This window comes from Papio anubis, chromosome 18 (genome assembly GCF_008728515.1).
Source record: "Papio anubis isolate 15944 chromosome 18, Panubis1.0, whole genome shotgun sequence".
Classification (NCBI taxonomy): Eukaryota; Metazoa; Chordata; class Mammalia; order Primates; family Cercopithecidae; genus Papio; species Papio anubis.
Window position 1 is genome coordinate 42763173 of NC_044993.1, and position 17185 is coordinate 42780357.

The 17185-nt window shown below is 39.9% G+C and overlaps 1 protein-coding gene across 5 annotated transcripts in view; it reads left to right on the forward strand.

Annotated features, from left to right (window-relative positions):
- The window catches only part of NETO2 (neuropilin and tolloid like 2), a 62377-nt gene extending 56025 nt beyond the window's left edge, over nucleotides 1–6352 (forward strand). For 3 of the 5 annotated variants that reach the window (XM_003916842.4, XM_003916843.4, XM_009196375.4), the window contains exons 8-9: nucleotides 2156–2269; nucleotides 4183–6352. In XM_003916842.4, the coding sequence (XP_003916891.1) occupies nucleotides 2156–2269; nucleotides 4183–4763 (695 nt within the window). In that variant the 3' untranslated portion in view covers nucleotides 4764–6352. The remainder of the gene's footprint in view (nucleotides 1–2155; nucleotides 2270–4182) is intronic. The other 2 variants (XM_009196376.4, XM_009196374.4) reach the window with 1 other exon arrangement.
- Nucleotides 6353–17185: the final 10833 nt, after the last annotated feature.

A 17185-nucleotide genomic window follows, 5' to 3' on the forward strand; every position in this document is an offset into this window, starting at 1 on the left:
CAGCAGATATTTTCTGAAAATCACAAGTACAGAACCTTTTAGGCAGGAAATACATTTTGTCCAATTCTAATTTTAGAAGTCAAAATTATTAAGGTTTTTGGACCAGGCACAGTGGCTTACGCCTGTAATCCCAACACTTTGGGAGGCTGAGGCGGGCAGATCACATAATGTCAGGAGTTCAAGACCAGCCTGGCCAACATGGTTAAACCCCGTCTCCACTAAAAATACACAAATTAGCTGGGTGTGGTGACATGTGCCTGTAGTCCCAGCTACTCGGGGAGGCTGAGGCAGGAGAATTGCTTGAACCTGGGAGACAGAGGCTGCAGTGAGCTGCAATCACGCCACTGCACTTCAGCCTAGGCAAGAGAGCGAGACTCCATCTCAAAAAGAAAAAAAATGGCTAAGGTTTTTGGGCTTCTGTCGTACTGAATGGGAAAATAATAAGCTGCCTCACTTCTTGACTTTCATATGTTTTGTTTGTTTCTTTACACTGAAATACTTAATACTACTCTGTTGGACTTCTGCCTCCAGGCTAGGAGTTTATTTCCTAACAGAAGTAAGCACACTGACTAATAATCCATTCTAACAAAGGTTTACATATACAAGGGGAGGTGCCAAGTAGAGGAGTATGTGGAGTGTGACAGGAACACACAGGAGCGACTGGCTACCCCAGAGAAGCAAGGGGATTTTCACAGATGGTAACATTTGAGATGATACTGAAAGATGAGTAGGTGGCTGCCACAAAGAGAAAGAAGGAGCCATTCCAGGCTGAAAGAACAACTTACACAAGTAGGAAATTATATGGTATATATTCCATATACCTTTAGTGTCCTTAAAACAATTTTTTTGAATCCAGAAGATTGGATTTTTTTATTATGGGTAAAATATACATAACAAAATGTATTATTTTAGCCATTTTAAGTGGCGGTTCAGTAGCATTAAGTACATTCACATTATTGTGCAATCGTTACCACTATCCATATTCAGAAAGTTTTTGTCTTCCCAAACTGAAACTATACCCATTAAACATCACCTCCCCATTCCTGCCTCTTTCTGGACCCTGGTAACCTCTATTCTACTTTCTGTCTCTATGAATTTGCCTCTTCTAGGCTTCTCAATAAGTGGAATCATACAATATTTCTCATACAATAATTAATATGTAATTATAGGGCCGGGCGCGGTGGGTCACCCCTGTAATCCCAGCACTTTGGGAGGCCAAGGCGGGCAGATCACGAGGTCAGCAGTTCAAGACCAGCCTGGCCAACATAGTGAAAACCCGTCTCTACTAAAAATACAAAAATTAGCCGGGCATGCCGCGTGCCTATAGTCCCAGCTACTCGGGAGGCTGACACAGGAGAATCACTTGAACCCGAGAGGTGGAGGTTGCAGTGAGCCAAGATCACACCACTGTACTCCAGCCTGGCGACAAGCCAGACTCCATCTCCAAAAAAAAAAAAAAAATGTAACTAGAAATAATTATGCTAAGTGAAATATGTGGCTTTGTCCATGGTGTATGTATCATAATTTCATTTATTTTTATGACCGAATCACATTCCATTATCTTGTAGATGCCACATTGTTTATCCATCCACCCATCAATGGGCATTTTGTTTGTTCCCACCTTCTGGCTGTTGTGCATAATGCTGCTGTGAGCATTGGTATGCAAGTAACTGAGTTCCTGGTTTCAGTTCTTTGGAGTAGGTAGCTAAAAGTAAAATTGCTGGATCATAAGGTAATTCTATGTTTAACTTTTTGAGGCGCCTCCAGATAATTTTCCACAACGACTGCACCATTTTACATTCTCACCCTGAGTACAGAAGGGTTCCAGTGTCTCCACATCCTTGCCAACACTGTCTTCCAAAATTTTGAAAAAAAATTTACCAGGCTGTATACTGGTTCCTTAAGAACCATTGAAAATACATTCATTATCATTACATTAAAAGTGACCTTTTGGGGCCTAGCATAAGAAAAAGTTGGAATGAGCCAGCATCAGAGAATATTGACATTTGTCTTATTGTTTGAATAGTACAGAGTTTATTCAAAGAAAGGCCTTTGCGGTAAGAAAGTACTCATAAAGTCAGATTTGTTATGTATGAAATAAATCAAAATCGGGTGGTATGCCTGCTCTTCGCAACACTGTTTTCTCTTCCTGCAGCTCCCTGCACAAGCAGCACTTTCTTTTGCCATAGCAACATGTGCATCAATAATTCTTTAGTCTGTAATGGTGTCCAAAATTGTGCATACCCTTGGGATGAAAATCATTGTAAAGGTGAGTTTGATGTAAAGGCCAACCTTTTTGAGAAAAGAGTGGCTATTACCCTTCATTAAGAACTTAAAATGTTATTTTCTACAACAGTGCTTAGCATAGCTGCTTTGACAGAAATGGAAACATATAAATGGATCATACACCTGGGATGTGGTGAAAACAAAGAAAAATACTCTAAACGAAAGCATTTTTTGTCTACAAACTGTTAAGTTCTAAAGTGTATTGTGGCCGGGCACAGTGGCTTATGCCTGTGATCCCAGCACTTTGGGAGGCTGAGGCAGGCGGATCACCTGAGGTCAGTAGTTTGAGACCAACCTGGCTAACATGATGAAACCCCGTTTCTACTAAAAATACAAAAAAATTAGCTAGGCGTGGTGGCGCATGCCTGTAATCCCAGCTACTCGGGAGGCTGAAGCAGGAGAATCACTTGAACCCGGCAGGCGGAGGTTGCAGTAAGCTGAGATCGCACCATTGCACTCCAGCTTGGGCAACAAAAGCAAACACTCCGTCTCAAAAAAAAAAAAGATATAGTGGTATGCCTTGCCCTATTTTTGTTACTGTTGTTGAGGTTTGTCATTTGTATTGTAAACATACCTTATTTAGTTGTCAAAATAATTTAGAGGTTAGCCTGAAGTATGTGGAAACACTATTTAATAAAAATCAACTTGCAGATTCTGTCTTACAACATAAAAACAGAAACATTCTATGAACTGCTTTTTTTTATTTCATAACATTTCCTATGCTGTATTCCCAGTGTGTACTCACTGAAAGATAAATGCAGCTTGTGGTAGTGGTTGAATGTCTGCAAGCTGGTTGTCAGGTCACTGTGTCAGAACTAAAGATGATCTACCTTTTATCCTCTAAGACAGCAGTCCCCAACCTTTTTGGCACCAAGGACTGGTGTCGTGGAAGATAATTTTTTCACGGGACAGGGGTGGGGTAGGGGTGTTGGTTTCAGGATGATTTAAGCGCATTACATTTATTGGGCACTTTATTATTATTACATTGTAATATATAATGAAATAATCATACAACTCACCATAATGTAGAATCAATGAGAGCCCTGAGCTTGTTTTCCTTCAACTAGACAGTCTCATCTGGGGGTGATAGGAGACAGTGACAGATCATCAGGCATTAGATTCTCCTAAGGAATGCACAGCCTATATCCCTCACATGCACGGTTCACGATAGGGCTCCTGCTGCTGTGAGAATCTAATGCCACTGCTGATCTGACAAGAGGCGGCGCTCCGGGTCATGTGAGTGATGGGGAGCAGCAGCAAATACAGATGCAGCTTCACTCGCTCCCTCGCAGCTCACCTCCTGCAGTGAGACCAAGTTCCTGTCTGTGGCCCAGGGGTTGAGGACCCCTGCTGTAAGAGTTCAATAAATATCTTACTGCAATCTGATATGGCTCTTATAAATACTTGACATGAAGTGTTTTCAGTTAATCATTCAAAAACAGTAGGTCATGATAATATACTGGATGGGTTAGTCTGACGATGTTAGTTTGCTCTCCCTGTGGTCATCAGTAGATGTGGGTATACCTGAACACAGCAGTTGGTCAAACCTACCATAAAGCAGAAAGCTAAAATTGATAGAACAAGAGTATTTATTTGGCATCGTCTGTATTTATGTATTTGATTTGATTTGCAGAATGTGTGCATCTGTGTGTCTTCTGAAGAAACGGACCAAGAACTTTATCTTTTCTGTAATCTATCCATCTATACTGTGATTGGTAACTTTAGACAGAAATTTTAATGGGGTTTTATTTGTTTAAAAACCTAATTGTAAACTGCATTGTCTGTAGTATATTTGGCCCAAGTATTCTGCTTTACCTAAAAATACCTTACTAATTTGTACCAGGATTCATATTAATGTATTTTGAACACTTAACATTTCTCATTTTCGTTCTACAGAAAAGAAAAAAGCAGGAGTATTTGAACAAATCACTAAGACTCATGGGACAATTATTGGCGTTACTTCGGGGATTGTCTTGGTCCTTCTCATTATTTCTATTTTGGTACAAGTGAAACAGCCTCGAAAAAAGGTCATGGCTTGCAAAACTGCTTTTAATAAAACCGGGTTCCAAGAAGTCTTTGATCCTCCTCATTATGAACTGTTTTCACTAAGGGACAAAGAGATTTCTGCAGACCTGGCAGACTTGTCGGAAGAATTGGACAACTACCAGAAGATGCGGCGCTCCTCCACCGCCTCCCGCTGCATCCATGACCACCACTGTGGGTCGCAGGCCTCCAGCGTCAAACAAAGCAGGACCAACCTCAGTTCCATGGAACTTCCTTTCCGAAATGACTTTGCACAACCACAGCCAATGAAAACATTTAACAGCACCTTCAAGAAAAGTAGTTACACTTTCAAACAGGGACATGAGTGCCCTGAGCAGGCCCTGGAAGACCGAGTAATGGAGGAGATTCCCTGTGAAATTTATGTCAGGGGGCGAGAAGATTCTGCACAAGCATCCATATCCATTGACTTCTAATCTTCTGCTAAAGGTGACGTGAATTCTTAAGTATGTATGTACGCAGCCTCCAAGGCACCATACTGTTTCCAGCAGCCAACCCTTTTCTCCCATCACAACTACGAAGACCTTGATTTACCGTTAACCTATTGTATGGTGATGTTTTTATTCTCTCAGGCAGTCTATATATGTTAAACCAATCAAGGAACTTACTCTATTCAGTGGAAACAATAATCATCTCTATTGCTTGGTATCATTTATAGGAAGCACTGCCAGTTAAAGAGCATTGGAAGAGGTGGTTGGATGGAGCCAGACTCAGGCTGCCTATTCATTTTAGCAACAGGAAGACTGCTCTTGACTGATAACAGCTCTGTCAATATTTTGATGCCACAATAAACTTTAAGATTTTTCTTTACATTTTATTTTTCCTTTCTCTAAATTTAATTTGTTTTATAAGCCTATACTTTTACCATTTCAGTTTCTTACATAAATACAAGTGGTTAATGTACCACATACTTCAATATAGGCATTTGTTCTTGAATGTGTCAAAATACAGCTAGTTACTGTGCCAATTAAGACCCAGTTGTATTTCATCCATCTGTTTCTTCTTGGCTAATCTCTGTACTTCTGCCTTTTAATTACTGGGCCCTCATTCCTCATTTTCTGTGAGAAATAATAGATGATATTTGTCACCTTTCAATTACATTTTTTATCAGTTATACTGGAAAATTTCATAATCCTGGGATATAGGTACCATTGCCCACTATGACTAACAATTTGAAAAAGATAAAAATTTCTAGCAAGCCTTTGAAGTTTCCCAAGTATAGTCACATTCAGTGACAGCCCATTCATTCCAGTAAACAAAGTCATTTCATTCACTTTGGGAGAGGCCTATAATTACATTTATTTGCAATGTTTCTCTTCGCTAGATTGTTACATAGCTCCTGTTCTACTGATTTTGCTTACCACATATGGTAACCAAGGTTAGATGCGAGTTAAAATTCCTTAGAAACTGGATGAGCCTTGAGATTGCTTCTTACCTGGGACAGGACATTTTTCTAGCTCTTATCAAGAATAACAACTTCCACTTTTTTTTAAACTGCACTTTTGACTTTTTTTATGGTATATAAACAATAATTTATAAACATAATATAAATGCTCATTGTGTTTTTTTAGACTTTTGATATTATTTGATACTGTACAAACTTTATTAAATCAAGATGAAAGACCTACAGGACAGATTCCTTTCAGTGTTCACATCAGCGGCTTTGTATGCAAATATGCTGTGTTGGACCTGGACGCTGTAACTTATTGTAAAGACCTTGGTAATGTGGACATAAGCTGTTTCTTTCCTTTTGTTACTGTATTTAGTTTGTGATAAATTTTTCACTGTGTGATATTTATTGCTCTAAATCACTACACAAATCCTATATTAAAATATACATTGTACCTGACCCTTTAATCATGTTATTTATGCTACTGAGGTTGTGGATCTTAAGGTATGTACGGAAAGGAACTCATTTATCAAATTGTAAGTAATACAGACATGCCATTTAAAAGAGGTAAATTCTTGTTTTCTATATTTTGGTAGTAAATTCTCAATGAAATAAGTTGAAGTTTCACTGGATTTCATTAACTTTTAAATATTACATATATGTGTTTTCTCAGATTAGTGAAAATTGTGACCTTAAATATGATATACACTGCCTCAGAATGCTTTCTTATATCAAAGTTTATGTTTTTTTACAAAGTAGATAATATTTAGGAGACGGAAAAACCTATACGTAATGTATTCATGATTTAAACTTTTTTTTTAAGTCACCATAGTTTCTTATTTTAAAAATACAACTTGGAAACATGAAAAGACTTGATGCATATAATATTCAATGAACTAATACCAGAGACAGCTAAGTTTTTTCAGTAGTTATGCTGAATAAGCATTTTAGTAGGTAACTTATGCCAGCCAACATTTGAACAGCATAACAAATACTTATAACAACAACTATGATCTCATTCATGATGATAAAAGGGAAGTTAGCATATTTTCTATGTAAAATTATATTCATTTTTTAAAATAGCTGTTAAACCTATATTTAATCTTTATAGTAACAAATAATACAGTATGCTAAACTGTATTATCTGTAGTCACTTGTAACTTTTTATTTTTGAAATTTGATTTCTATTTTATAAGGTCTTGAAGATGCCTGCAAAATACAGAGCCTTTAAAGAAGACATGTAACAGTAAAACAGAACAGAAGTACACAGTTTTATACGAGTCAACGTAGCAAGTAAAGTTGAGATAATAAGTTCCGTTCTGAATTTTCTGGCTGCTAAAACAAACAGTTTTTGCTTTTCACAGTAGAAAACAAACTTATGTGCAGAGGCTAATTTCCTCTTGAACTACAGCATGAGGGTCTGTATATAGGAACATTTCTTCAGAATGGAAAAAAGATGCAGAATGCAGAGAGAGATTATAATGGTGCATCTTAACACCCAGCGAAGGCACAACTTAATGTCATCTGGGAACGCTGGTTTGGGGTCAGTCTGTATTTTCGGGGATAGAGCTAAAGAACCAGATGATCAATAGCTAAGCCAGCCTTAGCCTGTCACGTGTTATACGCCTTCATTGAATCATAGATGGGCATTAGATCTCATTCATTTATTAAAGTTGTCTATGCTTTTGGAAGAGGTGAGAATGGAACTAATACATCTTAGACATTATTGCCAGAATAATGCTAATTGCTGTATATATAGCCTTTAATCTTTGAGATCAGTGAGAAAACTTTACAAATTGCTTACTAAAAGGAAAGCCATAAAATTTAATAACAAGACATGAAATGTAGCCATCTTGTGGAAGTCATTACACAGTATTAACTGTCCACAGGGCACCCCACACAGTACCTCAGTGTTAAACACATCTAACACCAGATGCAAATCTGGAGGGCGTAAATATCTTCAATGCAGAAACAGTATTAAGTATATCTGTAGAATATTGTCACCATCACCTTCCATCCACAATTCACCGTATCATCCCTCCAATGCCCACAGATCTATTGCAGGAAACCTACTAATCCCAACATCTAAAGCATGTAGGAATAAGGTGTGATATTCCTTTTGTGTGTGGGGAGAGTTTCAATCTAAAGGTTTAACAGAAAGCAGAGAATGTTCACATTTCACATCACAAAAGATTTCAAAGACTTCTTTAACCCGACAGCGGTTATGTCAGTGTCTTTGCTATGTTTCATAGAATTGTTAGACTTTAAAAGAACCTCCTGAAAGTCTGCCTCTGAACATTTGTATGGTTCTGCCAATGTCTGATGAGAAGAATGCTTCTCTATTTCAGGAGTGTGTTCACTGATGAGAGGGGACGGGAGAAGTCTGGTTGTGATTTCAGGAATAATTCTCAAAGGAGATTATGCTCTTATTGCAAAATGGGGTCTGCTATGTATTGTTCATGTCACTTTATTGCAAGTATTAAAAATAATATGCCTTGAACCACACTGATTAGACCCAGAAGGATCATTGAGTTTTTGGTGGTTTTAAAGATCCAAGAAAGACTATCTGGCCCAAGTGTATTAATGAGAAGACTGAAGCCCACAGAAGTGAAGTCAGCCTCAGGGTCCCAAGAACCCCAGTACTCTTTTCTTTTTTTGCTGCCTCTTGCTTTTGTCAGCTGTAGGTTTTAAAAGTCAAGCACTTCTAAACAGCAGCCCAGATGTTCCATGTAAGCTTGTCAGTCATTCTGAATTGAAATGTAATTCTATAATTTTTTCAATGCATTATGTTTCCCATTTAAATGTATGTAACACTGTTCTACAGTTTTGCTGCCATGATTCCTTGGCACCTGTGAATTCTTACTGAGCAATGTTTGTTAACAGTATACAGGCTTGATACTAGGCAGGAAGAGCTCCTGTGTTCTTGCTTTTCCGATCTTTTTTAAATCTAAAGGAGACATGTGTATTCTAGAAATTAAACATTTGTGTGCCATATCTCTTGAGTTTTGGAGAACGATTGGAGCTCGAGCTACTATAAATGACAAGATTATCTTGGATATCTTTTTTAGCTTTCTGCAAAATCACTTATGTTTTATATACCTCTGCTAATAATTCAAAACTCTGAATTTGCTTTACTGTATTAACTTTTTTAAAATGTATTTTTGCAATTGGTTTAATTACTACAAAAGCCTAAAAAGCTAATGACTAGGTGCATGTTTAGTATGCACTGTCTAGTGTAAATTTTTTTAAAGCAGTAGATTTTTATTAGAGGTTAACTTCCAGGCCATATGAGAATATGCTTAATCCTAGATTTGGCATTTTACAGAAAAGAATTTTGACTCTTGAACTAGAATTAAAAACTTGTTCTGATTTCCTTGCTTGCCTCAATTTCTAAAGTCTAGAAGTGGCAAAGAATTTAGATCACTTATGCCCACAGAATCTGTATTTCCTTTCAGGGCAAAGTTGGCATTTCCTATCTACTAGCTTCCAAAATAAAGTAATCCTAGTTATGATAATAAGAGCAACGTTATTTTATTACACTTAGAACCATTTTATGTTTTCAAATTAATCTTTGAGTGAAGATGAACTAAAAAAAAAAATGCGTTTTGTCCCGGGTTGCCTGCAGGTTCCAGTCTGCTGCATCCGGTCACTGAAGAGGTAGTGAGGACTGGCACGGGGTGGGCTGGAAAGCCAAGCTGTCCTTTCAGGGTGCACAGTGCCCCAGCCATAGCACAGCTTAGAAACATGGATGAGTAGACCTCAAGATAGGTGAACACGGAGTAGGGAGGAAAAGAAGGCAGAAACTCCTCTGAGTTTCACAAGCATCAGGCACAGATCAGGGCACAAAGGAAGAAGAAAGAAGGTAGTTACCACTGGTCTGTCTCTGTAAATAGTTACAGAGCAATTTTACTTTGTGTTATTTAGGATTGAGAAACAAGTGTTATTTAAAAGTCCTCTTACCCTCCAACCTTTGTCATACTCCACAATATCTGATGCCATTTAGGCCTCTGAGCCAGTACATATTTTATTGAAACTTTTTTTCTTTTGAGGCAGAGTCTTGCTTTGTAACCCAGGCTGGAGTGCAGTGGCACAATCTCAGCTCACTACAACCTCAACCTCTAGGGCTCAGGAGATCTTCCTGCCTTAGCCTGCCTAGTAGCTGAGACTACAGGCACGCACCACCACAGGCTAACTTTTTAAAATTATTTTTGTAGAGACAGGGTTTGGCCGTGTTGCCAGGCTGGTCTGGAACTCCTGAGCTCAAGCAGTCTGCCCGCCTAGGCCTCCCAAAATGCTGGGATTACAGGAGTGAGCCACTGCTCCTGGCCCAGCTGATTTTTTTGTTTTTTTGTTTTTTATTTTAAGAAATGGAGTCTCACTACGTTACCCAGGCTGGTTTCAAACTCCTGGGCTCAAGCAATCCTGCCTTGGCCTCCCAAAGAGCTGGGATTACAAGCATGTTGAAACATTTTGAGTAGTTGTTGATTGCTAAAGGAATTTTCATCAGAAATCTAGGTATTCAGCCATGCTTTCCAAATCTTGTTTTATTCTTCCACTGATAATATTGGTCCTATTAAGTTGTGGTGTAGTGAAGTATTCACAAATTTCAATCCAAAAAATTATGTGAATAGTCAGGGAGTTCTTTCTGTACCCTTGAGTTATTTTATCACTGTCATGTGTACACCTCATAGGAAAGTTCCGCTCTGAGAATGAGCACAAGGAACAGATAGGAAATGTGCAGCGGGTGCCGATGTGTAGTCCTGCAGCCTGCAAGTCCATGTGTGTAGGAAGAGGCAGTCACTTCCTCAGTCATTAGCTTTTCATCTGAAACAACAAAACTAGTGGTAGGAAGCTTCTGAGATGGTTCCCAGTGAAACCTGCCCGCTGGTGTGCACTCTTGTGTAACCTCCTGTCCTTGGGTGTGAGCTGGACTTAGTGGCTTGCTTCTGAGGAGTAGAACAGAAGCAGGAAGGGAGAGAGCACTCGTGAGGTTTGGTGGCAGAAAGTCTCTGGCTTCTGTCTCCTTGCCCTCTCTTACTTTTGTGCTTTCCTGCTCGGAAGGTGAGGTGTTCTTTGGAAAGGCCCATGTGACGAGAAGCAGAACTTTCCAGCCAACAGCTAACATGGAACTGAGGCCCTCATTCCAATAGCCTCCAACTGAATCCTGCCAACGAGACATGAGTTTGGAAGGGGATCCACCCCAGTGGAACTCTTGAGATGACTGCAGCCAACGCCTTGATTGCAGCCTTGTGAGAGACAAACCAAGATGTTTGTTTAAGTGCTAAATTTGGGGGTAATTTTTATGCAGTTACAGATAACTAGTACAAAGCTAGAAAAAGAAAGAGGCATAATACAAATTTTATGATCTTAATGAGGCTACCAGCATCTGAAGAACTGAAATAAGGAGAATTGTTCTTCCTCCCGCATGAGCACCTGTCAGCTACCTTAGTCTTACCTTAAATAAAAACACTTAACCAAATACATTATCTCTCTCAAGGACAGCAAAAGATATTGAAATTTGATGATTCTGTATTTGAAATGTAAACCAGATTACAATTAAACTCTAACTCTTGAATACTGTCCCTTTTAAGTCACTTACCAAACCTCCTTTAAGATGAAATTATCTAAAAATGAATAAATGATAAAATTCTTATTCTGATTCTATGTTCTTTCATATTTCCAATCATATAATACTAACGTTGGGTTTCCTAGAAGGCATGGCTAATTTACAACTCAATCATTGAGAAGATTCTTGGGACAAGTGATTTTTTTAAAAACATAACAAAAAGGTGTGTCACTGAGAAAAGAAAAGCCTTTTGTGTCCAGAACACGTTCTACCCTCAAGATGAGAAGTGTACTGAAAGCAGTTCTATACAGAGATTTTTCTATTATGAAAAAATATATATACATAAATAAGATTTCCTGGAAAAGAATGCTCTTTTTTGCTTTGGCCAAAATGATTAAAAAACCAAATCAGGAAAGTTTTTCTTTCTGAATTGTTTTTGATAGCTGACTGACAGCTACAGCTACCTGCTATAAAAGATAAAATTGTATCTTTAACTGTATCAGTGCATAAATTTTTCCTTTGAATTTGAAGGAAGCTGCTATTGCTGACATTGTTTTGCCCTGTGGATATAGTTATGGCCTAAGTCCTTTTCTGTTTGTTGTTTTGTTTTGTTTTGTTTTGTTTTGTTTTGTTTTTGAGAGGAGTCTTCGCTCTGTCGCCCAGGCTGGAGTGCAGGCAGGGGCACGATCTCGGCTCACGGCAAGCTCCGCCTCCCGGGTTCATGCCATTCTCCTGCCTCAGCTTCCTGTAACTGGGACTACAGGCGCCCGCCACCACAGGGCCAGCCAATATTTTTGTATTTTTTAGTAGAGACGGGGTTTCACCGTGTTAGCCAGGATGGTGTCGAGTTCCTGACCTCGTGATCCGCCCTCCTTGGCCTCCCAAAGTGTTGGGATTACAGGCGTGAACCACCAAGCCCGGCCTAGCCTAAGTCCTTTTCTAATATGAATCTGTCAGCTCTTTGCCACTAGAAATAGTATGGTGCCTGTTACTTTGGAAGCACCTCTTTGTACTCCAATCTCCGCAAGAGAGGCACCAAATGAGTCTCTGGTGTTCCCCCATCCTGCCATTTTTAATTGCTAGATGGCAGTCTCTACTTCTGGAAGGACCTCACTGAGCTGCTCTTCTGCAGGGGTGGGAGAAAGGCCTGCCTTTCCGCAGGAGCCCTGTGGGTGTTCTCGCCATCATTTAAAAATAAGCACACCCCACACTCCATTCGCTGTTCCTGTCCTGCTGCTACTGCCTCCTTTTTTTTTTTTTTTTTTTGAGACAGAGTCTATCACCCAGCGTGGCGTGCAATGGCGTGATCTTGCTCACTGCAACCTCCACCTCCCGGTTCAAGCAATTCTCCTGCCTCAACCTCTGAGTAGCTGGAATATTTAGGTGCCCGCCACCACGCCTGGCTAATTTTTATTAGAGACAGGTTTTTGCCATGTTGTCCAGGCTGGTCTCGAACTCCTGACTTCAGGTGATCCAACCGGCTTGGCCTCCCAAAGTGCTGGGATCACAGGTGTGAGCCATCACGCCTGGCCACTGCCTCCTTTCTTGGCTTTTCCCCGTTACCCACAAATAACTCACAGATTTTTTTTTTTTTAAATGGAGTCTCCTTTTGTCACCCAGGCTGAAGTGCAGTGGTGCAATCTCAGCTCACTATAACCTTCACTTCCCAGGTTCAAGCTATTCTTGTGCTTCAGCCTTCGCAAGTAGCTGGGAATACAGGTGTGCGCCACCACACCCAGCTAATTTTTGCATTTTTAGTAGAGACAGGGTTTTGCCATGTTGCCCAGGCTGGTCTCCAACTCCTGACCTCAGGTGATCTACCTGCCTCAGCCTCCCAAAGTGCTGGGATTACAGGCGCGAGCCGCTACACCCAGCCAGAAACTGCCTTTATCCAAAGCCACGTCTCAAAGCATGTGCCAGGGAATGCTTCTATTTTAAGCTGGCATTCTCACCTCTTCGCCCTGAAAAAAAACAGCATGCTTCTCTTTCCCTCATCAGGTAGGCAAAGAAAGTGATTGCACACTGTTTTTAATTGCAGGTTTACATAAACCCACAATTCAAGAGCATTGATTTGTTGGACTGTAATCTACACTTTAACACACTGAGCTGCATTTAGGCAGCATGCCAGATGTGTAAAGTTGGAATTTAATGACATTTCAGTAGCAGCCCCAGAATTTAGTACAGTACTACTGTCGAATACTAATGTTCCACTAGCAAGAAAACAGAAACAGCTTCTTTATCAGTTACCTTTTTGTCCCTTTCTTGAAGATGGAGAAACTGAAAGCAATTAACTGTTTCTTGGAAACTTCATCTTATAAAGAACCTCCAATCAAGAGCATCCCACCATAGTTGTGCCTATGTTCATGCCACTTTAGCAATCAACCAAAGATTAATGTTTAACACTTTAAAATATTATGCTGCCCATTTATGAAGTTGAGGATTTTCCTGATGACTTTATCGAGCATTTTTTGCTTTCTGAAAGTGATTATGTGCATGAAAAGTACTGCAAACAAAGTCACCATGTGTTATTTCTGCTTTTCCATTTATTTTTAAATAGCAGAGGAGAAAATCTAACTTTTGAAAAAATGCATATTCTTGTCCTAAAGGATAGGGTTTCTCAGGCTCAGCACTGCAGATGTTCTGGATGGGTAAGTCCTCACGGTGGGAGGGACAGCCTGTGCACTGCAAGGTGCAGTGGTACCACCCCCAGCCGTGATGAGCAAAACTGTCCCCAGACATGGCCAGTGTCTCCTCCAAGGAGGTGATACAGGGATGGAGAGGGGCAAAGTCAAGTCCAGTTGAGAATCACTGCTATAGAAAACAAAACTAAACTAAAAACTGTTGAATTCTACTTTAAAGAAATATTTCAAACTTACGAAAGGATATGGAGAACAATGAGCACCAACATACCTGGACCCTGCTAAAGAAATTATGTCTGTAAACACAATTACACCCCACTGCGGTCCTCTCCTGGCTTCACTTTCCCCCAGAGATCCTGACCGTGGTGGTGATCGTTCCCATGCGGGTATTAGAAGTGAGTTAACCGCTGTTTCTCTAACACTTGTGGCTGATCTTCAGAGTTTCTCATGCATACATCAAATCTACAATTGCTATTTCTACCCTCTTTCTGAACAAAACAAGAACCATGCAACGCCTGAGCCATATTCACCCCTCTTCCATCTTATGTTATTTTCATTCTGTATTTTAGTTACTTGTTTTTTATATTTCCCCAAAATGGCCAATTTTTTTAAATCTTTATGTTACTTTATTGGAGCAAGATTCCTGACAGGTATACAGTGATATATTTACTCAGAGACCTGTGCAGAAATTACATAGTATCCATCTAAATAGGTTGTTACACTTTTGCCTATTGATGGAATTGTTCCATTTGTCAAGTTTTATACATCAAAAAGCTTGCGAATTTCACCAGACTGTCCGTTAATTCACCTCTGAAAAAGTGGCATTTAATTTCAGCTACTATATTTTAAGCATTAAAAAGCTTATGCATTAGAGTGCTTCTCACGGCATTGAGCAGACAGAGCTGAGTCCACTATCCCACCCCAATGTTTTTGTTTTTACAGTAAATGGATTTTTCTCTATGCGTACCTGTTCATTTTCTCTTCATACTTTATTGCATTCCAGATCTGACATCTGGCATCACTTTCCTTCTGCCTTCTTTTAAAAATTATTTATTGACACTGCTGGGTGATCTGTTCAGTTTTTGCTTTTTGGAAAATCCCTGTTTCCTCCTCCTTGTATGACAGTTTATCGGGCTATGAAAGCCTGCATTGACAGTTCCTTTCCCATAGTGCTTATTTCGTGATTATCTGACTTCTTTTATAAACCTAAGTTCCTATATCTTTAATCTGTCTTTTCCCACTTAACTGATTCCACAATATTGTTTTGCCATTTCACTACAATATGTCTACATGTATATTTATTTTTATATATTTTTTGTGATTCCATATGCTTCTTCAATCTAAAGATAAGTATCATTCTGGAAAATTATTTCATGTTTCTTAACTTTCTTTTTTTTTTTTTTTTTTTTTTTTTTTTTTTTTGAGACGGAGTCTCGCTCTGTCACCCAGGCTGGAGTGCAGTGGCCGGATCTCAGCTCACTGCAAGCTCCACCTCCCGGGTTCACGCCATTCTCCTGCCTCAGCCTCCCGAGTAGCTGGGACTACAGGCGCCTGCCACCTCGCCCGGCTAAGTTTTTGTATTTTTAGTAGAGACGGGGTTTCACTGTGTTAGCCAGGATGGTCTCGATCTCCTGACCTCGTGATCCGCCCGCCTCGGCCTCCCAAAGTGCTGGGATTACAGGCTTGAGCCACCGCGCCCGGCTCATGTTTCTTAACTTTCAATATTTCCATGTCTTTATATTTTCATTGTGATACACATTTTCTCTAGCCACGTCTCATCTTCTGTATAACTGCCCAACTAGTACTTAATGTGAATGATTATATTGTTTATTTCCAGAAATCCTATTTAGTTCCTTTAATTTTTTCTTTTTAAAGAGACGGGGTTGTGCCATGTTGCCCAGGCTGGTCTCAAACTCCTGAGCTCAAACGATCCACCCGCCTTGGCCTCCCAAACTAGGATTACAGGCGTGAGCCACTGCACCTGGCCTACTTCTTTAAAAAATTTGCCTGTTCTTTTTCAGTGGTTTCTTTTCCTGTGTTTTGTTTTTCTTTCTCTTTTTTTTCCTCTTTAACCAATTTAACTGCTTTGTGGTTTTTTGTTGTTGTTGTTGTTGTTTTGTTTTTTTTTTTTTTTTTGAGACAGGATCTTGTTCTGTTCCTCAGGCTAGAGGGCAGTGGCACCATCACAGTTCATCGCAGCCTTGATCTCCTGGGCTCAAGTGATCCTCCCACCGTAGCCTCCCAAGTAGCTGGGATTACAGGCACATGCCACCATGCCCAGCTATTTTTTGCATTTTTTGTAGAGACAAGGTTTCATCATGTTGCCCAGGCTGGTCTCGAACTCCTGACCTCAGGTGACTTGCCCACCCCAGCCTCCCAAAGTGCTGGGATTACAGGCGTGAGTCACTGTGGTGCCCGGCCGATTTCCTTCCTTTTTTTTTTTTTTTTTTTGAGGCAGAGTCTCGCTCTGTCACCAGGCTGCAGTGTAGTGATGCGATCTCAGCTCACTGCAACCTCTGCCTCCCAGGTTCAAGCAATTCTCCTGCCTCAGCCTCCTGAGTAGCTGGGACTACAGGCACACACAACCACACCCAGCTAATCTTTGTATTTTTAGTAGAGACAGGTTTTCACCATGTTGGCCAGGTTGGACTCAATCTCTTGACCTCATGATTCGCCAACCCCAGCCTCCCAAAGTGCTGGGATTACAGGCATGAGCCACTGCACCCAGCCCAATTTCCTTCTTTTTTAATGCTCGGTAGTATCCTAATATATGTAATGGGATACTATTATCCCATGGGGGTATGCATATATATACACACACACACCACATTTTCTTTATCCTTCCTTCCACGGATGGTCACATAGGTAAATTCTTTATCTTGGCTACTGTGAATAGTGCTGTGCAGTAAACATGGGCGTGCAGATATCTCTTCAACATATTGATTTCATTTCCTCTGGATAATACCCAGGGTAGGATTGCTGAATCATATAGTAGATCCACTTTTAATTTTTGGAGAAACCTCCATGCTGTTTTCCATAATTGTTGTACTAATTTACATTCCCACCTACAGTGTACAGGTTTTCCTTTAATGGCCGTTCTAACAGGTGTGAAGTGGTATCTCATTGTGCTTTTAATTTGCATTTATCTGATGATTCATTATTTTGGGCAATTTTTCATATACCTGTTGCATTTGTATGTCTTCTTTTGAGGGATGTCTGTTTAAATTATTTGTCCTGAAATCT